Consider the following 26,353-nt stretch of genomic DNA (forward strand, 5'->3'; position numbering starts at 1 on the left):
GTCCAAAAAGAAAAATCGTATAAAAAGATCTTTAAATATATTATGACATGTGTCTTCGGCATAAAACCGTTATCATGTTTATGGATGGAAGTCAATGCGGCTAAGTAACTCTAAGAATCGTCAGGACATCTATTGACCCCCCCCCCCCCCGCCCCGCGCTCAAATAGGAGTATGGAAAATGTGAGTTAAAGAACAGAACTAACACTATTTATATATTTAATAAAAATGCCACTGCAGGCCCGTAGCAAGGGTTTCAAAAGGGGGAGGGGCTTCCCCCCCCAAAAAAAAATTATGAAAAAAAATTAAAATAAGATTAAAAAAAATTATCTACTGTACAAATCCTAGAATTCGCCAGTATTCGACCTTACAATTTAACATACATCAAAAAGTGGGGGGGGGGGGGTGTGGTGGACAAGCATCTAAGGAAAAATTTACTATAGCAAAATGCTATACTCAGTAAAAAGTGGTGGGGGCGCCCCCCCCCCCCCCCCGGGTTCTACGGGCCTGCACGGAGCTTTAAGATATGAAAGAAAATGCAAAAAACAGCAAATGAGCAAGGCACTCCAACTGTTAAGATAGGGTTATTTACCCCCATCCCCATCCCTGAACATGTTACTGTAAAGCTTTCAGTGTAAATATTTTATTTTTTTATTTATTTATTATTCCAAATAAGGGTCCTTTTGAGCATATTACATACATGATTATTAAACAGAACATTTAGTTTGATAATTATTCACAAAATGTGATAATAGTAGTATTCAGCATATTCTTAACTGATACATGTATATATGAGTCAATTTACACATGGTTCATAAGTTGAGATAATTGCTAACGTGTAAAATTTAAAATACACATTGTAAAGTATAAACAAGTACCACCGTGTACCATAATGCAAAAATGCTAGAGATATACAAAAATATATACTGAATAGATATATTCCACTAAATTGCAAAAGATAAGAGATGCATTGGTACTTTATAAGTCACCATGTTTGCATATCTTATGACCAAACTAACATTCATTGAGTGTTAAAAGTATATATATATTTTTTAATTCTATATACATGTAGAAGACACATTATATTTCTCCCTTGATATTTCAACACCTTCACTTCCCTATTTTGCTGAAAATGATCTCGTGAGATGGCGTTTGCTGATTCCGGATCATATTGTTCCATGATGTGGGTTCCGAGTTTTAGGTTTAAATCATGGCGGACACCGGGCAGAAAGTAGAGCTGGAACTGTTGTTCTTTGATACATTTTCACATGAAAATGCCGAGGTTTGTGACATGTGATATTCTTTTTAAACATGCATTCCTTTTCCTGATAAGATATATAGAACTTATCGTAATACATTTTTTTCAAGAGATATTCACACCTAAAGCCTAGTTTCACTTTGAAAACGTGGACCACAGAATAAATGAATCTGATTTGCTAACAAATCTTAAATTAGGAAGTAATATATAGCTTTTTTTGAATTATTTTAATACTTCTTTGAAAAGTTTATTTGGAAGACATTAAATCGCCTGATTTTATGCAAAACAAAGCATGTTTTTCAAAATTTGAATTTGAATTATCAAGCTATTTTGAATAGCTTAATAAAGCTATATAGCATTTCAAGCTATATAGCTAAATCAAAAGACTGTGCTGGACCTGTTGTATATTTCATGAAAACTTTTTGAAAAGCGAAGTGTTTGATTTTTTTTGTTTTGACATTTAAGAAAGAAAAATCTTTGCAAACATTTTCGTAGTGTCATAAATTGAATAAGTTGTGCATATAAATAGAACACATGCTAGATTGTTATGAAAATGTATATACACCTCATGCTATTACGACATAATAAAAAGTAAAAATTATTATTTATGTTCCTTATTTATTTTTTATCTTTTTCTTCTTAAATGTTTTATTGCTGAGTGTCCCTGATGCTCTAAAAAGTTTGGAAGAAAAAGCAATAATGGAATGCAAATGTTTACACAGCAACAATACAATTTTAAATTATTAAGTATAGTCACTTCCTGCCTGGAAACTTTGTATGTTGCCTTTTGTTTTGGATTTGTGTAATCTAGAAATGTATTTTATTGGTAGCACATGCAAGACTTAACATTTAAGAACCCTCTATACACTGTACACTAAAGAGTTCTTATTTCATGGTATTATTATACAGATAGAGAGATAGAGTGATCTGCCCTTAGATCTAAAATGAAATAAATTGAAATGTAAAGTTTATTACCCAATTTGTAATCAATTCAAGCATTCTAAATATTTCATTTGGCCTAGATGAATTAATTGAACACTTTATGTGCATTTACAGTCCTTATTTAAGTAAGCAACAGTGATTTCAGTTCAACAACACTTCATTTTTTAGAAATATTTTTCCTGGAGGTAATGGCAGGTACCCTATGTTAAAAATTAAATAGCTAAACTCCATATTTACATCTTTACATGATATAATTTCCTCAGAGTCAAAAAAAAAAATCATTGGTGTATAGAGGGTCCTTAATGTGTATCAAATTATAGGAGCTAAATCTGGACCTTGTCCAGTTCCCAAGACCAGTTTTGATCCAGGAAGTAAGAATTATCCCACTGCAGACCAGAGTTCAAGCTGATGTCCCAGGAGGTGTTAGACTAGGGTCAGTGAGACAACATAATTTTTTAAGGTTCCTTGTCACTCAGAGAAGTAACTCTCACTAGGATTTTCTTTTTGTCAATTTAAAATGCCCTTTTCTGTCAGATTTCCCCATACAAGGTATACTGAAATTATGTGTATTGTAAATAAGATTTCTTTTGAAAAATCAGTATTGAAGCAAAATTTTAATTGAGTGAACAGAGGGTTGATGAACCTTAGAATTATTGAAATGTGTTCACATGTTGGTAGCTCTACTGGTCAGAGACCAGAGGAGCTTATACAATAGTAAGGTGTCTGTTGTCCGTCTGTAAAAAACTATTTCAAGATGCTACTCCCCCTTTGTTTTGGTCTGATTTCAATATAACTTGGTATACAGATAGACTACACTAAGATACATGAAGAGTTTCCATGTTAACTAAAAGTAGAGATTTCTGTGAAATTCTTTCTAAGTGTTACTTCTACTACAGTTTTTGTCTAATTGCAATTGATTCAGAAAAATACCAAACCAAGGATCATTATATTATTTACTGCAGTTGCCATAGTTTCAAGTCCAAGTGCTACCTTTCTCTACTTTTGTTATGTAAAAACCAGAAGAGCTACAGTCTCATCAGGACTTTTGTTTTGTGTGTGTGTGTTTTAAGAAAAAAAAATGAGAAAAATAAGTAAAATATCAATTTCATGACAAAAGATATAAATGTTTAATTGATTTGTAGAGCAACAAATCCATCCTCGTTTGCACTGGAGCTGTACGTGAATAATTTAAATCGACCTAATGCTGCCACATTTGAGAAGCTAGGAGTGTAAGTTAAGCTTCATAGATTTATAGAAACTCTGGTTAAGTCACACTTAAATTTTATCTTGATCATACCACAGGCAAAATAAAATTTCTTATCATAAAATAATTGTGCATTTACAAATGCACAATACCCTAATATTTACAAGTACTTTATTACTTTCAGCATTAATTACAAAGAAAATGTGGACATACAGATGAAAACAGATGCCGAGGTTTGTGTATATTTCATTCAAAACCTTAATTTAAAGGTTTATCTTCTTTCATACTTAACTAGGAGTAGGATTTGGTTAAGTCCAGAAATGATTCTAAAGTATATACATGTACATGTATCAAACTTTTTTCTCATACTCCAATTCTGGAATATGGCCAAAGGGAGTAAACAAGATAATTGAATTCCCTAACAGTTTATTTCTGTTATCAAAATCAAATTTTTTTAGTACAGTGATGACCATAAGAAAACATGTCATGAAAAAACATTTTGTTGTATGGAAAGTATTTCTTTACATGTGCCTATAAAAAAGTAATGTCTCTAAGTTAAATGAAAAGCAAAATTTATGAATTTTTATCTGAAAAGATACAATCAAGGTATAGTTGAAAAGTACTTTAAGTGAGTATATATATATATATTTACTTTTAGCTGACACTAAATTTGGCATATGACAAATAGTTTTTGTGATGAAAGTTAATATTTTGTGTACATTCTGTTGTAATATTTAATTTTATAATACCAGATTTCTGATACTTACATTATAGATTCATGGCATTTTTTGGCATGTTTATATTTCAGAACATCCATTGTACATTGAATCCCTAACAGTATTAAACCTTGATAAAAAGTAGATGATTTTTTTTTTTATCCTAAAGGTTCCCACAGATGGACTGATTCTAAAGGGATGGTATAACACGCTGACTGTGGCTATTTATGGGTCACTTACTGTGGTCAAACCAGAGACTGTATCACCTCCTCCCCCTCCTCCCCCACAGCCCAGAGTTAAACTACGTAAGTGTGTCTCTGTCGTAGTGGTCCATTGCATTTTCTCTCATCAAAGCTTTACTAAAAATATAGTATAAAGTATTATGATCTTAAGAAAGTTGTATTAAAGATTTATTGTCAGAAGCATTCCTAATGATGCAGTATGGAAAAGATATATCCAAACTATTATTACATTATTTATCAAAATTTAGCTGTTGATGTGAGAGGAAGCCAAGCTTCAGAACCACCTAGTAGACCAGAATGGGAACCGCCACGCCAAGGGACCAAACCCCAACAGCAGCACCCACTGGACTATATAAACCAACAGGTACAGGCTGCCCAGGCAGCAGCCCAAGCTGCTCAGGCTCACATACCCCCCACCCAGGGCATCCCTCCCTCACAGGGTATCATGGCACCAGGGATACTCCAGCCAGTGGTACCACCTCCATCTAAACCAGATATCTACCCAGACCAGTATCACCAGCAGTCTCAACACAGGCCCGACTTCATGGCCAGCCCTAACAAAGGTCTGGAGCCAAGGGAAGGTCATTACGACCCAAGGGGAGAGCCAAGACCTGGAAAAGATGGACAGTTTGGAGGCAAACCTTATGAGGAGCAAGACTATAGAGGAGGCAGCAGAGAGAGAGAAACCTCTAGAGACAGAGATGTGAGAAGGGAAAGTGATAGGGAACATAAGCAAAAAGAATGGGAGAGATTTAGAGAAAGGGAAAGAGAACGCTCAAGGGAGAAGGAAAGAGAATTCAAAGAAGGTGAAACTAGAGACTATCCAAGGAGTCCTTCTAGAAGGAGATCGTGGTCAAGATCACAGTCCAGATCAAGGTCTAGGTCATATTCAAGATCACCAAGAAGAACACCTTCAAGATCACCACGACGATCAGCATCAAGATCACCAAGGAGGTCAGTTAGGTCTTTGTCACATTCTCCAAGATCTTACTCCAGGTCACCTCAAAGGAGGTCCAGGTCACCTCAGAGAAGGTCAAGGTCACCAATAAGATCAAGATCCAGAACACCTATTAGATCTAGGTCAAGGTCATATACACCAGAAAGACAGAACATGGCAACACCTAGATCACCCATGCAGACTCCTTTGTCTCCCAGGTCAAGGTCACAATCTCATGAGCAAGAGTCCCCCATTCGACCTATTCCAAGACATCCTAGAGATCCTTCACCTCAGTTCTTCAGAGAGCCATCCCCCACACAGGAGGAGATCATGGAGGCAGGCAAGTACTCAACATCAAAAAAAAAACAAAACAAAAACAAAAAAAAAGTAAAAAAAAAAAAAAACACACACACACAAAAAATTAAAAGTCAAATTGAAGCAATAATTATAATTGCCTCTTTGCCCTCCTCTATTTTTAGGTGAAGTGATTGATGAGGTTGGAGATGACACGCTGTTTGAGCCTCTGTCGCCTGATGCTGTAGGATATTCAGATCAGGATGAACTTCAGGTTTGCAAATTTTTTGAGTGTCAAGTACATTAGCACTCAATTTAACATAGCTAGAGAAGAAATTTTGCAGGTTTTACTAATCTTATTTTTCAGGATGTTGACAGAGACTATGAAAGCATATCATCAGGTGATGAGCTGCCAAACATGGATGAACTTGATCCTGATTTACAGGTATGAATTAATACAAGTGCATTATTTATTTCAGTCTCAATAGGACACAAGAATCTGTTATAAATTCATTTTACTGTAATATGAATGGGTTAATAATTTCAGGACTTTGAGGAAATTGATGAATCTTGTACTTTTCCTACAGTATTCAATCCTTTTACCAAGGAATGCACCCCTTTACAGGTAGGATAATGGAATCATTTTACTTAGAAAGACAAAATAAGACAAAGATGAGGAATATAAGCTAGATGAAATTCATGAATGAATTTTAATAAATTTTGCATAAATGGATATTATTAGTCGCCAATTTTGATGATGTTCATGCAAAAGAATTTACTTGAGACAGATATACCAAACTATTTTGTGATTTTACAGACCTTCCCAGATGTGACTATGACAGAGTATGAACTAGAAAAACAGAAGCTAGAGAATGACCCAAACAGTCAAACGGAGTGTCCTCCAGAGGCCAAGGTCATTCTATCTGTGATAGACCAGTTCCTGGGAGCTGACCACCATGATAAGTAAGTCTGAACAGATTCATTTCTTCAGACAGTCCATAATAAAAGTCTTTACATATGTTCTTCAAGTTTTGAGTAACAAGATTATTTTTTAAGTAAATATAATTCTTCTAGCTTCATGATGCAAACGCATTTTTATTGTAGATGGATCATTGTCTTGGAAGAACTGCCAGCAAATTTTGCCAAGGGTTTATCTTGGTTGTTTGTAAAAGAGAACAGGAAAGGTAACTATTTCAGAGTATTGTATACTTTTCATATTTATTCTCTATGAAAGGTTGATAAATTTACAGATATGTAAACACAAAATCTTTTTTTAAATGGTATTGCTGGATTGCAAAGTCCAGTATTTATATAATTCAATTAAACAAAATGAATAAGAGAGATTTGTGTAATATACCTATAATGAGATGAATGCTGAGGCCAAGTTAAACTTCATTGGTGATACATGCAGTAAAATCATCTTCCCATCCTTACCACCATGTGAAGTTCAGTAATACAAGGTCATCAACAGAGCTATACCAATCTTAAGGTCAATTCAGATGGCAAGTTTGAAAATGTGTCATAATTAACCAGTGTGTCAGTGTGACATAGTGGGAGGTTGATGATAAACATGGTTCATTGTTAAAGATTAAGTATAACCAGTGTGGTGTTATTTGAAACATCTCGTCTTGATCTTTCTATCTGGGAAATAAATAAAAATCAATCTTGGAAATAAATCTGGGAAAAAAGATTATTACTTAAGGTCCTCAGCAACAGAGTTGTTGAGTATCAATTTCAAGGCAGTGGTATTACAAGAATGTCATCCTGATTTACATGTTTTTGATGTTAGAATATCTTAATCACATGTACATATATATCACCTCAAACAAATACAAATGTTTATCATCAAGGTCAGAGGCCAAAGCAAAGGTCAACCCTGATGGTGTATATTTCAAAAATATCACTGTAATTTTACTATATGTGAAATGTAAAATGCTTTGCATAGCATTTCGAACCAAAATGAAAGTAGTGCCTAGTTAATATTGATAACTTCTTGATATTGTCTGGAATAGAAGATTTTGGAATTACTAAATTATTTAAATGATAAGAATCAGTTCCCCATAGTCATTTAGAGGGGAAGTAATTAGGCTACTGACATTTAGATTAATGAGATGCCACCAATAGTTTTCATTCCGAGACACCACATCACAATAACCCCGAATTTATCATCCAGATATTGTGGAAACATTGATTGACTGGATGTTAGAGGGACTGGATGAAGAGAAAGCAATGAACCAACCAGAAGGGGCGTTTAAAGTTCGCCACCTTAAGATGGGCATCACATTGGCGGGGGCTCTCTGTTCATGTGAACCAGATCTTTGTGTTCAAGCTTTGGTAAAATTTCTCTTGTTGGTTTTAAATTTGATAACCAGTTTATTGATATGTAGTGAAAATGTTATCCTTTCATTTAACATTATTCTGATGTCATCTAAACATTGAACTGATGTCTTCTAAACATTGTACTAAACATGCTTGTAATGTTTAAAAAATCTAAAACAAATGAAAGAGAAAACTTGATGCTAATTTTGTTTATGTTTATAAATCACTTTGTAGGCAAGAGGTGTCCAGACTAAGTTAATCAAGCTACTGGAATCACCTTTCATGTCTTTCTCCTTAAAAGTACAAATTGTGAGAGCTTTGGACCAGACCACATACTTTATAGATGGCATACAGTGGTTGCTGGGGATACATGATATACAGAAAGACGTCAAGGTGGAAGGAGAAAAGGAAACTGATTTCCAAAGAATTCTAAACTTGATGCTGGGAAAACAGGTAAATTATCCATGACAGGAGAAATCTTGTTGTTTTGCATGACTGGAAAATTAAAGCAATGTACATAATGTCACAGTAGTCTGAATGAAATAAATCCACAGAGTATGAAATTTTGATACTCATTAATTATTTTTTCCAGAACATCAGAGTAATTGTAGCTCTAACAGCATTTGTAAAGAAGATCAACACATTTGAGCTACTTCAGAAGATGAATACAGAAGTGAAAAGGTCTGCTTTACAAAAGACATGTCAGAGGAATGTAAACCCAAAGAAATCACGAAAGAAAAAGAATTATTAAAGGACTTATCACATGATCTTTCAAAAATCATAATTTTATGAAAAATATTATCTACAACCTTGTTTATTAAAATACTGAATGCAAAAAAACGTTGATGAAAGCATATTTTAAGAGATATTGAGAGTTGAAATTCAAATACGGCAATATGCACATTTCAGTCGGATTTTGGCGAAATACTGCTATCAACGACAAATGCAGCTTAATTACAAAAAATGCTGAAAAAAAATAATTCCTAACATGCTTTTTATTAACTATAGAAACATTTACTAGTTCTAAGGAATAAGGCTTTTGAGATATTTTCGTTTTTTATTCCAAACATTTAGAATCTGTTGCTCTGATTAAGGCAATGTTTCGTGATTGGAAAATTATTTTGCAAGACCGCCACCCTTTACAAAACATGTGTAAATTAATGTTATGCTAAAAACAAAGAATAACAAATATAATATTAAATGTGTGAACCAAATAAGTTTTTACTTGTGATAAGATGATTAATCAATTGTATTGTGATGACGACTTTCTTCGTCTTCGCCGTTAACAGATTTTTCAGATTTTTTCTTGCTGACAGTTCTAAAATATAAGGTTAGACATTCAATTTTATATCGATAAAATCAGTGATTTGGTCATCCACAATGCAGAAAATTCGGTTGTATCGCGTATATTTTAATAAGATTAACATGAAGAGCTGATCAGCCATTGTTGCCTTTGACATCACAGGGTCACATGATCGCTATCTAATTAACTTAGATTTTTAATTCAGGGGTTTTCATTTGAGTCAATAATTGGTTAATTACTGCAGTTTGTCCGCAGTAAAAACACTTAAGTTTATAAACTGTGGTCATAAGGAACGTTTTACGCTATTAATTTCAAATAATTGAGAATCATGCGATAAGTCCTTTAAGATATACTTTCCAGAAAAAATTGCAGCATTTTAAATATACCCATTTTTTTTAGTATAATGGAGGCCACACCCCCAGAAGAGAAGAGAGAGGAGAGCAGTGACCAGGAGATGGAGCCACTGTCTGATGAAGGGGTCATCAGTGAGATCACTGTAGAAAATGTTATATCCTACATCAAGGAAGCCACCAAGCTGTTTAGGATTGCTCTACACATGATTGTAAACCCATTTTAGTCACAATATTTAAGATTAAGAAATACAGTACATGTGTTCTCCTGACAATATGTACATGTATATTTTGGTGTTTTGATAGTTGGATTTTTTTTCCATTTTGAAAAACCTTATAACTGTTTATTATGGCATTATAATTTCTTTCAAAGGCCCAGCCAAGCAGGAGTTTGCCAGGAAAGGCCATGTTCACAAAGAGACCTCCTGCCATTGATCCTTACCCTGGTCTATACAACATTGCCCAGTACTGGTAAGACATCACTTGTGAGAATGATCAGCATACTAAAGCTGCAAATAGCTAGTGATAGTACCTGATTACAGTTTATTTGTAATAAACACATGAGTCTTTATTTTAGTGGTACCTTGGACTGCTTGTTTCATTTGTTGTCTAATCCCTTGACTTTTGGCCATCCCCAACTGTTTGCAGTCATACAGGACTGTGTACGATCACTTCTCCAGAGCCAGCATGGTCTGAAGTTCTTATTCTCCAAGATAGACACCACCAATGGCATCATCAAGTGTTTGTTACAGGTGAGATTTTTTGTAAACAGTTATTTTTTTTTTAACTGTTTTGTCCTGTGGGGATTGAGTTGCTTCATAATCATACAATTTTGTACAGGATGATGGTCAGGATGATGGGGAGGAGAACCCTATTCAGCATCTCGGAGCCGAGATGGTTATGTATCTGAAAACTCTGCAGTGTATTGATGAAATCAGAAATTTCCAGGCCAGAGGTGGGTTATCTGTCATTTCAGAAGATAATTTGAAAAAAAAACAAATTTAAAGCATCAACCAAATATAATTATTAGGAAAATGACAAAATGTAGTCTTGTTCAAAGAAATGCATATTTGTGTGAAAAATTGTTTAAGAAATATATAAGTGTAAATTTATTTCTCATAACAGTGTGTATGCAATTTCTTTCACCAAATTAAGTTTCCACCATAAATGTATAGATACAAAATTTTATATTCTTTCAAAACAGTTGTAATCTCAGTTTGTTAGAAATTGTAGTTTAATGCATGATGATTTGTATACAGAATTCTATTTTTATCCAACAAAGATTTATTTGAAATTTTTTTTCCAGCTCCAAAGGAACAAGAGAATGCAGACATTATTCCCACATTACATGAGTTGTACACAATCACCTTCACACCTCCGGGACGCCAGGCAGTCATTGAAGTCCTCTGTATGGAGAAAAATCTAGAAACATTACTGCAGCTGGTGGAAAAGAAAGGTAAATCATTTATCCAGTATTTCATGGAATTATAAGCTTATTTGAGGATATTTATAATAACTAGGGGGTGGGACGATAGAGAAAGCTTGCAAAATGATACGTATCTCGATACATGTAGTATGATATGATACATGTATCTCGATATTATAATAAATTAGAAAATAATAAAATTTTTGTTTTTACAAAGTCTCGGATGTAAATTTCCGTACACCCGACTTGAGGCAGGGGTAAATAAAGGGGTGTCAAAATGCATAGTTTCTCTATCACAAAAAGCTATTAAATAACATGATGTCACAATGCATTGTAGCACTTAGTAAACCTCATTGATAGCTTGAGACACCATTGGCTGGACTTGGGTTTACAAAGAATTTATTTGGTTACATAGGAAATAAATATGTTATCCAGGTCCAGTCAATGGAGTACGAGGATTTACCCCGAGTTGTATTCTATACACCCTTCAGCCTTAGGGTGTATGGAATACAACCCAGGGTAAATCCCGTATACCCTTGATTGGACCTAGATAACTAATATTATTTCCTATGTAGCTTGTAACACAAGCTTTGATTGGTTACAAAGTCGGGTGTAAATTTCCAGGGGGGTAAAAATCGTGACGTCACAATGCATTGTTTCTCTATGATAAAAAGCAAATAACATGACGTCATGATGCATTGTAGGACGTAGTAAATCTTGTCAATAGCTTGTAGCACAGTTGATTGGACTTGTTTACAAAGAATTTATTTGGGTACATAGGAAATTAATCGTGGCCAAAGGGTGTATGAAATAGCTAGGGGTGAAATGATACGCCTCCTTCACGATACGATACGTATCGTGTAATTTTGTCTCGGTACGGTCATTTTTGATACAATAGAAAGAAACAAATTTAACGTTGTTTTATGTTTTGTTTCACTAAATCCTGTCACTGAATCTATGTGCAAATTGACTAGAAGAAATTAATTAGAATGATTTGACTGTTAAAGATTGTTTTAAAAACTACCAGTCCTCAAAAATTTACGTTTTTAAAATCAAATTATGCCAAGTAGCGTGTTTTTACTTATGCCAAACCTGACTGAGTAACGATCCCGACCAAAAAATGAACCGAACCGAAAATCGAGATTTTGTACCATGTATCAAACCGAGAAAAAATACTGCGGTGAATCGATACCGCGGTGAACAGTTTCACCCCTTCCCCAGCTGTGGAAAGGATACTTTAAATTTCTGTATATAACACGCTATACAGACTGGACGACTTCTGTAAACTTTTCTTGTTCCATATTCTGAGGTTGCTACGAAGCTAATATGTTTCTATATCTATGACTTAATAGTACAATGCCTGTTTTCAATATCAATGTCATCTCTTGCTTTGTTTACAAGTTGCTATTTTTTACTTTCATTTTCAAGTCATTCATGTATCGTTTCGTACCAATATTTCAGTGCATGTATCGTAAACCGTATCTTAGCAGGAAATATTGGAATGTGTCGCAGTATCAGTATTTCATCCCACCTCTAGTAATAACATGCAGATGGTCATTGTCATAGTCCCATCTCTTACAGCTTCCCTGATTATTTTATGAAACATATGGGTCTGGGTAATAAGCATGTTGATTGTTTGATTACTGAAAACTTTTTCTGTGAGGGGGGTAAGGGGGGATGAAAGTTACTAAAATATTCTCTTAATTTCTAGCAATATTATCCCCCCTTTTTTAATTGAAAAACAAAAGTTAGAAGGGAAAAATTTATCTGTTTATTTATTTAGAGAGTACCATAAATTTCATGCAATGAATTGTAATAAAGTTTACGACACGTTGATTACAGGAGAGGAGGACAAGGATAAGAGGAAGAAGTCTGTCGTCGTAGCCTACGCAATCTCTGTTATTCTGACCACCATTAGACACGTCACTGATATGTCTGTTCTGGAGACATTCGGAGCCAGGCTCGTGGCTCTAAGTGAGGAGGGTAAGTCATTCAGTTATTCTGACCACCATTAGACATGTCACTGATATGTCTGTTCTGGAAACATTCGGGGCCAGACTTGAGGCTCTAAGTGAGGAGGGTAAGTCATTAGATTAGACAAGTCACTGATATGTCTGTTCTGGAGACATTCAGGGCTAGGCTCATTGCTCTAAGTGAGGAGGGTAATTCACTCAGGTGTTTTGTCCCTAAAAATATGACATACAGTCAAACTTGTATTTAGTTATTTATCAAGTGAGATTCTAAAATGAGAAAATATTCTATTTTCTGCAAATAGAGGAGAAAAAGCAAAAAACTAAGCATTTACTTTTGTTATTGAAAGCAGGGCTGTAAGTAGCTAGATTCCTTTAGGACAGAAAATGGTGGTTGCGTGTCACATTAGAAAGGTAGTCGCTGAATGCAGGTAGAATAAAATGACAAATTCTTGGGAGAAAATTTAACAGTCACATATGTCAAGAAGTTGCTAGATACAGGTGGTTGCTATGACAGGTTTTACTGTGTTTAAGTTGTTAGAAAACTTATTTTTAATGATGATTATTAAAGTGCATCTCTAATGTCCAGCATTCTTTGAAAACAAAAGATCTCCCCCATGTATATTTATAGGCTTTCTGGATAGGGAAAAATGGTGTGTATTCTCACTTGCTATTGGCATACTTGTCTGACTATCAATGTTAATGAATTGTGTTCTTGTAGACTTTAGTAGCAAGCTGTTGGAAATTCAAGAGTGGTTGCTTCCCCTGAAGACAGTGACAGATCTGACACAAGATGGTGTTGCTGCAGTAGTGGGCCACCTTAAGCAATACACAGAAGATCTCCAGAAGGTACCACGAGGCCTGATCACAACCATGAGAATCCTCCGCCACATGGCCATTGCCCCAGAAAATCCCTACCCTGAAGGTTATTATAACTTTAAAACATAAATGAATTTAGTATGGAGTAATATTCAGTGTTTTTAGATCATATTTGGACAACTTTCATAGCATTTCTTGATTGGTAAAAAAAAAAATTTCTTTGACAGATGCACCCGAGGAATTAAAATTCAAGTATGCCTTAGTGGAGATGTACAGCTTAGACTGCCTCAGTATTTTTACAACAGTATTGCAGGTAGAAAACTGAATACATCAGATAATATTTCTCTGATAATTAGAAAGAGGCTAAAATGTTTACAATTTTATAAATTTATAAAAGATTTTCTTGTGTCACCCTAGTACAAAACTTAAACAAAGAATTTTATAAAATGAAGTTGTTCTTCATGAATGTAAACAACTGTTGTTTCATTTGATATCGCAGAAAGTGTCGGAGATCCTTCTACGTCCATGGCAGAGAGGGATACCTCAGAGTTCAGAACAGATCACTTATCACCTGTCGGTGGTTAGACCTACCCTAGAGATTGTACAACATACACTGTGTTACCTGATCAAGGCCAGGAGTACAGAGGTATGTATCACATATCACCTATCTGTGGTTAGATCTACCCTAGAGATTGTACAACATACACTGTGTTACCTGATCAAGGCCAGGAGTACAGAGGTATGTATCACATATCACCTGTCTGTGGTTAGACCTACACTAGAGATTGTACAACATACACTGTGTTACCTGATCAAGGCCAGGAGTACAGAGGTATGTATCACATATCACCTGTCTGTGGTTAGACCTACCCTAGATATTGTACAACATACACTGTGTTACCTGATCAAGGCCAGGAGTACAGAGGTATGTATCACATATCACCTGTCTGTGGTTATACCTACCCTAGATATTGTACAACATACACTGTGTTACCTGATCAAGGCCAGGAGTACAGAGGTATGTATCACATATCACCTGTCTGTGTAGACCTACACTAGAGATTGTACAACATACACTGTGTTACCTGATCAAGGCCAGGAGTACAGAGGCATGTATTACATATCACCTGTCTGTGTAGACCTACACTAGAGATTGTACAACATTCATTGGGTTACCTAATATAGGCTAGGGGTAGAGAGGTATCATGTCTTATTTACTTTCTACATTTAATCACTAACTGGGCTTAAGTTCATGTACATTTAGCTAATTGAAGATACATGTATTTTATGAGTTAGCTTTTGATGTTCGTGTACAGAGACATGTATACTGAGACTCAAGCGCTTGCTACATAGTAAAGGAACATTTGATACATGTAAATGATAAATAAAGAATACCTGGTAATGTTTTTGAAGTTTAAGGACCTAACTAGTCTACCTGTGCAGTCTGATTATTTAATCATTAATTAAGTGTACCAGGTAATGTTTTTTAGTTTAAGGACCTGACGAGTTTACCTGTCCTGTTTGAGTTACACACTGTTCTTTGTTCTGTTCCATTATCATCAAACCACATGGATGAACTGCAAGAGGTAACACATCTTTAAAATCAGTCATTGCTAATATTGATTGAGAAAATGTTTCCATATCACTGTTTGATGATGCCATTGTTTATCATTAGATACAGAAGATGATCCTGGATACTTTGTTGGCATATACACAACCATTGCCTGCTCAAGCTGAGACTGATGAAGGTAAAAAAAACATTATTATTGTAAACTGTTCTCTAAAGGAAAAAATATATATAAATTAAGCAAGAAGTATAGAATTTATGATTGAAGAACTGCAGTGAACTATTGATAAAATTATTATTTTGCGTGTTTTTTCCCCAGTTTTGAGTGAGAGTTTATGGACAAAGACACTGAAAGAGTTGCTGAAGTATACAACAAAAGCCCCGTACACTTATCTGAGTGGTTTGTTGATCCTGTCTGAGATGTTACCCCTTCCCCTCCCCATACAGACAAAGGAGGTTCTGTATCCTGTTTATCTTTGTTTATAAATAGAAAGAACATATATATCCATGTCATTCCATCAAAGAATATGCTGCTATACATACATACTGTATACAGGGAAATTTTCACCTCCATTTTATAATCACCCTAAACACAAGTGGGAAAATTTAAGATGGGGCAAATAAAAGAATTGTGACTAGGCAAATTTTAAAATGGGATAAAATTGTTTGCAAGTGTGTAAAGGTGAAAATAACACAGGGTGAAAATAACCCTGTATACTGTACATGTATTCATAATAACCCTACTATAAGAATCATATTAAACATGGTTGAAAATAGAACAGAGAAAGAAAAATATTTCAAACTTATATAATGATTGAAAAGTTATGGTTTGGTTTGCTATAGCCTTTGTCTGAGGAGGAAGTGAATATAACGATTAACAACAGGAAGTTATGGAGCGTCCATCTTCACTGCCTGAGCCAGCAGATCCAGGAGATGATCCAAATCCTAGCTACATCCACCTGTCAGCCATTACAGCTTGTCCTACGTAGGGTGTGCTGGCAGCTCTCAGATCTCTCCGCTGCCAGTGCCTTCATGGTAGCCAGGTATGTCCATTTCCAAAAATATTTATGTCTGCATCCTCTGAAGTGTAAAACAGGCATTATCAAACAGAACAAATAGTTTGATGCCACATTATGAATGCTTTTGTTCCTATGCTGCAGGTGCATATTAGACATGGTTGTGGAGAGTTTTTCTACATTGAGACGACCCCCAGAAAAAAAAGATGAAGGGGAAACTACTGAAGACAGGGTGGAGAGAGTTGCCTCCCCCTATGCCAGTAAAATGCTTAATCTATTGGCCTTTGTTTTATCACAGCCATCTGTAAAATGTGCATCTGTGCAGCTGATGACTCAAAATGGGTATGTTGTCTTCTAGGAAATATTTGTGAATTACTTTTATCTCAAAGATTCATCAGTTTTGTGTACCGATAGATGTACATGATAGTATGACTTTTGGTTATTTCTCCTACATTTACTGTATTTGAATAAAAGTTGATTTTAATTCACAATGACACTTTATCTGTTATCTACATTTCCAATTTTTATTGATGATTTTAATGAAATATTTTTGACATTTTATTGTCTAACTGCAGTGCTGATTCAGAAACATCCAAGTATGGAGAACTATTGCCTCAGATGCTAGAGATAATGAACACAGTTTGTGAGACAAACTCCCACATAACGAGCCAGGAGTGTATAGTGGCAAGTTTTAACAGAAATTGTTATTCTTGAACACACAAATCAGTTTTTCAATTAGTCTTAAACACAAATAAAAGTCTGTAGATTGTTAATTAGAAATGAAATTATAATGTGAAGAAGATTTTACATTGAATGAGAATCAGTACATGGTAAAGATAATTATTTTTGTTTTTATTGTTTCTTTCAGTCAATCATCCAGAGTTTATGTGACCCTGAAGTGGCTCTAGTGATGGGAGAAAACACCTCTGTGCAAGAACAGGTGTTGTAACCATAGAGACATTTCTACTAACTTTCCTGTAACTTTATCTTCTATAATAATCCTCTTGACAGCATTCAAAGTACTCATGCACTATACCTCTGCTTGTGTTATTGGCCATAAAAAATATGTTAAATGACTTACCATTACATCCATCTAAATATTGGTTTTGTTGTTTCTTTAAAATGTCATTTAAATTAATAGTTACATTTTATGATATTTTGTGGACATTGAGACAGTAAGAAGAGAACACACATCTTTATAAGCTCATTGAAAAGATACTGTAAATATATCTGAACATTTTAATAAGTTTTTCTTTCATAAAAATATAGTTTGAGTTTTAACCCTAGATTGCCCTTGCCCTGCCTAATGGGAACTACATGACCCAGATAACGACAGCCCTGCTGGACCACATGGGAAGTCCTGATCACAGCTATGCTTCCATTCTACCTTGTGTTAGGACTCTGGTCATGTTAACAGACCATGACTATGGATTCTACTACTTAAAGAGGTAAGAAAATAGTCATATTGAATTTGCTGTTTAGAGCCTCATTCCTCAGAGTCTGCACTTAAGGTGTGAATTTATATATTCTGAAGTCTCTTAGCTTTAGGTTTTTTAGGTCACCTGAGTCACTCAGGTGACCTATTGCTATCCATTTTCATCCGTCGTCGTGCGACGTGCGTTAACATTTGAACATTTTTAGCTTCTTCTCTGAAAGCGCTTAACCAATTTCAACCAAATTTGGAAAAAGGCATCTATGGGTGAAGGGAAACAAAAATTGTGAATTTCATGGTCCCTGCCCTCGGGTCTCTTGTTGAGGGTTTGGATATCATTCCAAACTTTATATTGAAAGATACATGAAAAGACATGTAAATTGAATAATGTTTCAAAACATGTTGTTGCCAGATACATGTACTGAGGTGAACATTAAAGACTATTAGATCTTTCACTGATCAATATCTTTCAGTGTGTTGGAGCAGAAGACAACTGCCATTGGTCGTCTGATGGTTCGAATCAACACGACCTTCAGCAAGGACAGTTCTGACTGTCTCTCCACCTTATCCACATTGCTGGAGTTCCTCCGCCTGCTGATGACGGTGGAGCAGCCATCTAATGAGGAGTTAACTTCGCCTCGGACCTACACTCTCTCCCAACAAGAATTACAGGAGGTTCTGTCCTGGAACCCCAGTATGGAGAACCACCCCCTGCTGGATCTAGAGAAACTAGTGGAGGTACTGTATAAATATTAGTGTAAATTAATAGAATCAAAGGGACTCAGCATGGAGAACCACCCCCTGCTGGACCTAGAGAAACTAGTGGAGGTACTGTATAAATATTAGTGTAAATTAATAGAATCAAAGGGACTCAGCATGGAGAACCACCCCCTGCTGGACCTAGAGAAACTAGTGGAGGTACTGTATAAATATTAGTGTAAATTAATAGGATCAAAGGGACTCAGCATGGAGAACCACCCCCTGCTGGACCTAGAGAAACTAGTGGAGGTACTGTATAAATATTAGTGTAAATTAATAGGATCAAAGGGACTCAGCATGGAGAACCACCCCCTGCTGGACCTAGAGAAACTAGTGGAGGTACAGTATAAATGCATGTATTAATGTAAATTAATAGAATCAAAGAACCCCACCATGGACAACCACCTCTAACTGGTGGTGTACAGTATCAATATTAGTGTAGATTTACATGGATTGATATTTAGAAAGCTTATAATTGCAAAATTTGTGTATTGAAAGATTGTAAATGTTGAGATGAAGTTGGCATTCATGTTTCCATTTGAATCTAACTTGAGCAGGAGAGTGCCAAGGATGAGGAGACATTGGAAAGTTTATATGAGAGTATGACAGGACTGATGAAGATGTTGAGAGAGCCTGAAGGCAAGGAGAAAAAGGGTACGTAAATAAACTTCACCTCTTCTGGTAATGGAGCAAGCTAGTAAATTTTACTTAATCAGTAAATGGGATAACTTTAATGTTTGAAATTCTTGTTAACATTACAATGTTTCAAGCTAGCTCTTTTTTAAAGGGACAGCACCCACCCCTTTTCTTGTGACTCCATGTGCTTTAATTTCCCTTGATACAATGCCTTTTCTTCTAACCCCAACTAGAAGCTCAAGTGATTTTTTCTGATTGACAATTGTTCTACATACATGTATGGACGGGCACTACAGGGGTCAGTGTTTTACAAAGGAATATTATGGAAAAATCAAATCTTTTAAAGAACAGAGTCACAATTAGTCACAGCAATATGCAAGCATTCTCAAGTAGTGTAGAATCAAGGTTGTTCATGTCATAGCCCTTAGTGATGGGGTAGGGCCGCAAAAAAAATGTGGAAATACATACACATATGAAATAAGGTGTAAAAAAAAATTTCTTTTCTTGAACACCAGGGGAATGCAAGCAACCTCTTATAGTGTAGATTTTAGCCTGTTCAAATTATGACCTCCTGGGGCTGTGATGAGGCCCTGATATGGAATCGAAAGTTTTACTTGGGATTTTATAAGCAAAGCCTTACCAAGCATGGACACACTTCATGGCACCAGTGCCCTATTCTTTAAAAATTTTATTGTGGAACACTCATCTACAATTTGCTTGTTTCTTGCAGTATTAACAGAGCCGCCAGCAGTGGTGGAGTCCCTTAGTAATCTGTACAATAAGAGGACTGTGTTCATTGTTACTGACATTGAGGATGAGAGACTGAATCCTGAGTACTGGCTGTCTAATCCTTCAATGGATGTGGCCGACATTGAGCCTGACTTGACAATGGCTAACATGCAGGAGATGTGTAGAAAGTACTGCCCGGAATTTAACCTGGAGGAGGAGCTTAAAAAGACAGTGATCACTTCACAGGCTGAGGTCACTAAACCGAGGAGAATCAAAATAGGGTAAAGGCCGAGAAAACATTAATGGGAAATATTATTATTGAACTTTTGATGTCATTTCCTTTCTTTCCAATGTTTGTTTCTTTTCAGGGATAGGAGAAAATCACAGGAGATCAGCATTTATAGAGGCAGGGGTGCCAAAAGACCATTTGGTGAGTTGTAGCATAAAAAGGGTGAATTGAACTTTCAAAATATGATCTGGGTGCTCACAAAAATATTAAAATATAGATAAAAATATGTAATATTTTATTACAGTGGCTCCAATGCGAGGCCGTGGAATTGCCAGAGGAATGATGGGAGCTAGTGGTAGAATGGACTCGTTCCGTACTCGCACTCCAAACACCAGCCGACCACCATCCATGCATGTGGATGATTTCATGAAGTTAGAGAAAGGACAAGATGACAGAGACTCTGACACTGTGTCACCAATCAGAAGAGTAGACTCCCTTATACAAAGGGTAATGGTTGCCTCTTATTTGCTTTTATGTTTTATCTTTCTTCTTTTTTTTTGACATTTAAGAGATAAATTTAATTTTTGAGAATTCATGAGGACATGAACTACGACGCTTCACGCCGGCATATTTCATGAAGCATGTTAGCACTTCATGATAAATATGCAGGTGTGAAGCATTGTAGTTCATGTACATGTACCTCATGAATTCTCAAATATTAAATTCATATCTTATATTTATATTTTTCTGATGACTTGCCACATATTTTTGTCATTCAACAACCATTTTTGAAAAAAAAAGTTTGTGCTATTTTTTTGACTGCAGTTACATCACAATGGAAATATTCTTACTCATCCCACAGTAGTTCATGAGAACGTAAACTTTTTCTAACTTGCAAAGAATCTTAAGGAAAAATATTTGGAAATGTAAATATATGAAGATAAACATGTATGAATGTTTAATACATATATAAACAGCAATAAAATAAGAAATAAATTCAATCTGTATAACCAGTACAACATTTTTTATTGTATCTATCATTGTAAAGCAAATACATATACTTACTAGGATGGTACCAGAAACACAGGAAGGGGGAGGAGTAACTTTGATAGGGGAGGTAATCGTGGAAATAGAGGGAGAAGCAGCTTCTTCACTCCCCCTGGAACCTATGGACGACGAGAGTCCAACAACATTTATGGTAAAAAAAAATATCAGATTTATACTACCTGCTTAAGGGGAAAATTAGCATTTTCGTGTATTATTTTGGTAACAGTTTCATCATTGATTTGTTTTCTCTAATCTTTGTAGTTGGAGGAGGGGGAATCAATACAATAAGTACAAGTGGGGGCAGCAGGGGAGGGTACAACAACAGCCGACCCAAACAGCAGAGCTTTGACAGCTTTGGTCGAGTGTGAGTAATAAAACACAATCTCTCTTAAATGGACTGGATTAATACAGATGATTTTTTTTTGAATTTTTAGGTCACCTGAGTCACTCAGGTGACCTATTGCTATCCGTTCTCGTCCGTCGGCGTGCGTCGTGTGTTAACATTTGAACATTTTTAGCTTCTTCTCTGAAACCGCTCAACCAATTTCAACCAAATTTGGCATATAGCATCTATGGGTGAAGGGGAACAAAAATTGTGAATTTCATGGTCCCTGCCCCCTGGGGCCTGAGGGGTGGGGCTAAAACCACCAAAAATAATGCAATCTTTAAAAATCTTCTTCTTTACTCCAGGACATCAAGCAGTCAAACTGTTGGCATCATTGTAACAAGCATTGAGCCCTCTACCAAAATTGTGAAATTCATGGCCCCAGGGTCAGGGGTTCTGGCCCCAGGGTGGGGCTATGTAGATCATATAGTGAAAGTGCATTATTTCTTTGAAAATCTTCTTCTCTGCTCCTGGGTATTAAATAAAGTAACTAAGTACATAGTTATGAAGAGCAAGAGAGCCTCTTCCAAAATTGTGAAATTCATGGCCCCAGGGTCAGGGGTTCTGGTGTTAGGGCGGGGCTCTATTGATTATATAGTGAAAATGCATTAATTCTTTGAAAATCTTCTTCTGTGCTCCTGGGTATTAAATAAAGTACGGTGCTACCTTGGTATATTGCCCTCCGTTATATTGCCACCCTTGCTTATTGCCAAGAATTCTCAAAGAACGGATTTCCCCCTTTTGTTAATACACCCGTTATATTGCCACCCCCGCTTATTGCCATCCGCCACTGGTTTTGGGAAACAAAAGGTCAAATTATATAAGGAAAACCCTCGAGAACAATGCCAATTACCTAGAGCGGGTCGGTAATTTGGACAATACACCCGTGCTTTGACAGTGGTTGCGGTGAAGTGTAACGGGCTGGACAAGGAATTCAGCTAAATTAAAAATAATTGGTGAATAAAACTCAAAATTAGCAATGTCTTTGGTGTGTTTTTTATAAGATAGAAGAATTATTTCATCACAGTAATGGAAACGTCAGGCAAGAGAAAGCGTACAAATTTAGATTACGAGAAAAAAAATTGATTGATCAACCTTCAATCTATTTGATTGTAAATCGCCGATTATTGCTTATCATGGATAATGCATCAAACCATAATAAATGCAAATATTCATTTGTGTCCCCTTAGATTAAGAAGCCAGTCTATCGATCAAAAGGAAATCCCACCTCTATTTTTAGACTACTATAATTCCGCACGTGAAAATATTAAGGATTCCAGGTTACCCCTGAATTTTTTTCATAAATTGTTGGGCACAGATTGGGTTGATTGATAAATATCAAATAGAATTGGAAGAGAAGTACACAGGTACCAGCAAACATAAGAATGCATGTTTATTACAACAGGTTGACGTACTCTGACACGTGACTTGCCATTTGTCATGACACTTTACCAACCGAACTTTTTAACTGATTCAGAAATTCTTGAGACAGTGAAAAAAATCTACTTTCGATTCAGATGAGATTAATAATAATTCTCAAAACTGTTTTAATACCGAGAGGCTATAACGGCTACTGACATCTTTGTTATCAGGTTATTAAATTCTTAGAGCATGGCGAAAGAGCAGGGAATTGAAAGATGTTCAATATTCTGACATTTTATTTCTTTTCAGTAAAAATATTGTAAACCAAAAAAATAATGACTTCTTTTTCAAAAAGAAACGAGAGCTTCCCGTATACGTATGTGCACAAGCATGACATTGACAGACTGTAACTGAAATGAATTACGTAAACTATTTATTTTGCTTTGATTACCCACTGAATTGTAATTTATGGCAGAATTCGTTATATTGCCACCCTCGCTATAATGCCAAAATCTGCCTTGGACAAAAGCTGGCAATATACCGAGGTAGCACTGTAACTAAGTACATAGTTATGATGAGCAAGAATGCCTCTACCAAAATTGTGAAATTTATGGCCCCAGGGTCAGGGGTTCTGGCCCCAGGGTGGGGCTATATAGATCATATAGTGAAAGTGTATTATTTCTTTGAAAATCTTCTTCTGTGCTGCTGGGTATTAAATAAAGTAAATAAGAACATAGTTATGATGAGCAAGAATGCCTCTTCTGAAATTGTGAATTTCATGGCCCCAGGGTGGGGCTATATAGATCATATAGTGAAAGTGCATTATTTCTTTGAAAATCCTCTTCTGTGCTCCTGGGTATTAAATAAAGTAACTAAGTACATAGTTATGATGAGCAAGAATGCCTCTTCTGAAATTGTGAAATTCATGGCCCCAGGGTCAGGGGTTCTGGCCCCAGGGTGGGGCTATATAGATCATATAGTGAAAGTGCATTATTTCTTTGAAAATCTTCTTCTGTGCTGCTGGGTATTAAATAAAGTAACTAAGTACATAGTTATGATGAGCAAGAATGCCTCTTCTGAAATTGTGAATTTCATGGCCCCAGGGTCAGGGGTTCTGGTGTTAGGGCGGGGCTCTATTGACTATACAGTGAAAATGCATTAATTCTTTGAAAATCTTCTCCTCTGCTCCTGGGCATTAGGGTGATAAACTAAGTACATAGTTATGATGAGGAGGTGGGCCTCTTCCAAAATTGTGAAAGCCATTGCCCCTGGGTCAGGGGTTCTGATGTTAGGGTGGGGCTCTATTGATTATATAGTGAAAATGCATTAATTCTTTGAAAATCTTCTTCTCTGCTCCTGGGTATTATTTAAACAAACAAAGTGCATGGTTATGATGCATAAGGATGCCTTTTCAAAAATTGTGAATTTCATGGCCCCAGGGTCAGGGGTTCTGGTGTTAGGGCGGGGCTCTATTGATTATATAGTGAAAATGCATTGATTCTTTGAAAATCTTCTTCTCTGCTACTGGAGATTATATAAACAAACTAAGTGCATGGTTTTGATGCATAAGGATGCCTTTTCAAAAATTGTGAATTTCATGGCCCCAGGGTCAGGGGTCCTGGTGTTAGGGCAGCGCTCTATTGATTATATAGTGAAAATGCATTGATTCTTTGAAAATCTTCTTCTCTGCTACTGGAGATTATCTAAACAAACTAAGTGCAAGATTATGATAGGCAAGGATGCCTCTTCCAAAATTTTTAAATATATGGCCTTAGTTTTTGGGGTTCTTGAGGAAAGGGGGGGGGCTCTATTGATTATATAGTGAGAAAGCATTAATTCTATTAATTAATCAGTAATTAATCCTGTCTGCTCCTTAGTGTTGAGCTGATAAATAAATTGCTTAGCTATGATGAAAATGGGAGCTTCGAACAGAATTTTTAAATCTTGTGGTCCTAGGGTCAGGGGTTCTGGCATAATGGGGGGGGGGGGGGCTTTTGAATTTCTTGACCCTTGGTCTTGGGTTCTGGTGTTAGGGTAAGGCTTTGTTGAATCTGTAGTGAAAATGCATTGTACCTGTGAAATTCTTCTCTGCTTCTGGGCATATCGGAAGAAAACTGAGTAAAAGTTTAAATGATATAAGTAAGCGTATTTCTACGAGATTTTTGAACATCTGGACCATTTGTCTAAGCATTCTAGTCCTGGGCAGGGCTCTATTAATTTGTATTCTACTGAGAGAAGTTATTCCCCTTTTCCGTTCACCTTTGATAATTAATCACTGTAAATAATGTATTTGAAAGGTTAATAGAATAAGATAATTATGCAAGAATGTTTATCATATAATTCAAAAAGTATTTTCTTAGTTTTAATAATCAGGTAGACCTGTAAGTAATAGATAAATAAAAATGAGACAAAAATAACTTATCTTATTAAAAGTTCTTCAAAGACCATAAGAGAGGTCAATACTAGAGGTCTTAATATGGGTTTAAAAAGAGTACAGAAGCACTAATAGTTTGTTAATAGTCTGCATGGTGATAGTGTTAATGGGGGGACAGGTTAGAACTTAATTTATGAGTTGATACTGAATACTAGACTAAATTGTTGTATTATACTCAGGTGACCGTTAAGGCCCTTGGGCCTCTTGTTCAAACACCAATGTTCCATTTTCAGGCTTCACCCAGTATCTACTGAGAGGCCAATGAACACAGGGCGTGACTTCCGTTTTGCTACTCAAGTCAGTAGTAGTGGTCTGTATCATGCGAGAGACACCAGCCAGCAGACAGGGAGGTAATATCATCGGACTGTCCGGTCTCCTCTATTTTGTTCTTATGTTAAACTTTATCTCTTTCATGTTTTATGTTACTAATGCACAGACCTGATGATTTGTCAGTAAGATGAACGACTTATACCTTTCGTGGTTTTCTAGCTATGTTGATATTAATGATTGTTTCAGGTTTGTGGGAGGTGGTTTTCGAGGCCAGAGAGATAATAATGCAGACAGAGGAAGGCATGCCAGGTCCTTCACAAAGTGAGGCGAGGAACAACAAAGAAAGACAATATAAAATTAGCTTCACAAAGTGAACTAGATACAAATACCGTTACTGACATTTGATGTTGGTGATATGCTTTGTTAGAGATTGCATTCAGTGTTGTATAGCTGTTTAGATAAACTTATACTTGTCTGTTAATTAATGGAAACTCCAAGAATTATTCATAAAGGGTCCATTGTTAGGACCACTTTTACATTTCAAATCTTTGAACAAAGAAGAAAAAGTATTTAAAGGCAGATTAAAAAAACTGAAGAAAAAAATTGCATATTGGTTATAGATTCATTGAATCCATTTATGACATTCTTATTTGTGACATTATTCCTAAAAAACCTATATGCAAATATAATCACACTGTGACCAATTCAAA

At 35.8% G+C, this 26,353-nt stretch overlaps 1 protein-coding gene across 1 annotated transcript; it reads left to right on the plus strand.

The window, feature by feature from the left end:
- The first annotated feature begins 1,207 nt into the window (after positions 1-1,207).
- Positions 1,208-26,162, plus strand: LOC133197700 (protein virilizer homolog). Its single transcript, XM_061333856.1, has 40 exons — positions 1,208-1,279; positions 2,518-2,630; positions 3,340-3,426; positions 3,586-3,634; positions 4,287-4,422; positions 4,608-5,636; positions 5,776-5,864; positions 5,958-6,035; positions 6,138-6,215; positions 6,408-6,553; positions 6,695-6,774; positions 7,764-7,924; positions 8,144-8,362; positions 8,502-8,590; positions 9,612-9,774; positions 9,936-10,033; positions 10,140-10,314; positions 10,403-10,517; positions 10,869-11,018; positions 12,831-12,971; positions 13,680-13,883; positions 14,005-14,090; positions 14,277-14,423; positions 15,268-15,363; positions 15,453-15,525; positions 15,664-15,800; positions 16,188-16,387; positions 16,505-16,702; positions 16,936-17,044; positions 17,229-17,300; positions 17,648-17,808; positions 18,266-18,530; positions 19,109-19,205; positions 19,918-20,197; positions 20,285-20,346; positions 20,450-20,652; positions 21,214-21,343; positions 21,454-21,556; positions 25,607-25,723; positions 25,890-26,162. Exons 1-40 carry the CDS (start codon positions 1,208-1,210, stop codon positions 25,966-25,968), a joined length of 6,087 nt encoding a protein of 2,028 aa, XP_061189840.1. The 3' UTR covers positions 25,969-26,162.
- Positions 26,163-26,353: the final 191 nt, after the last annotated feature.

Source organism: Saccostrea echinata, unplaced genomic scaffold (assembly GCF_033153115.1).
Source record: "Saccostrea echinata isolate AGI-Se365-2 ecotype Australia unplaced genomic scaffold, CSIRO_AGI_Sech_v1 ptg000030l, whole genome shotgun sequence".
Lineage (NCBI taxonomy): Eukaryota > Metazoa > Mollusca > Bivalvia > Ostreida > Ostreidae > Saccostrea > Saccostrea echinata.

What these genes read in the sequence shown, in the direction of transcription:
- LOC133197700 (XM_061333856.1), top strand. Translation starts at nt 1,208, where the DNA reads ATGGCGGACACCGGGCAGAAAGTAGAGCTGGAACTGTTGTTCTTTGAT. An exon ending in ACATGGATGAACTGCAAGAG is followed by an intron (nt 15,364 to 15,452) that starts GTAACACATCTT and finishes GTTTATCATTAG; the next exon opens with ATACAGAAGATGATCCTGGA. An exon ending in AGAGTCCAACAACATTTATG is followed by an intron (nt 21,344 to 21,453) that starts GTAAAAAAAAAT and finishes TAATCTTTGTAG; the next exon opens with TTGGAGGAGGGGGAATCAAT.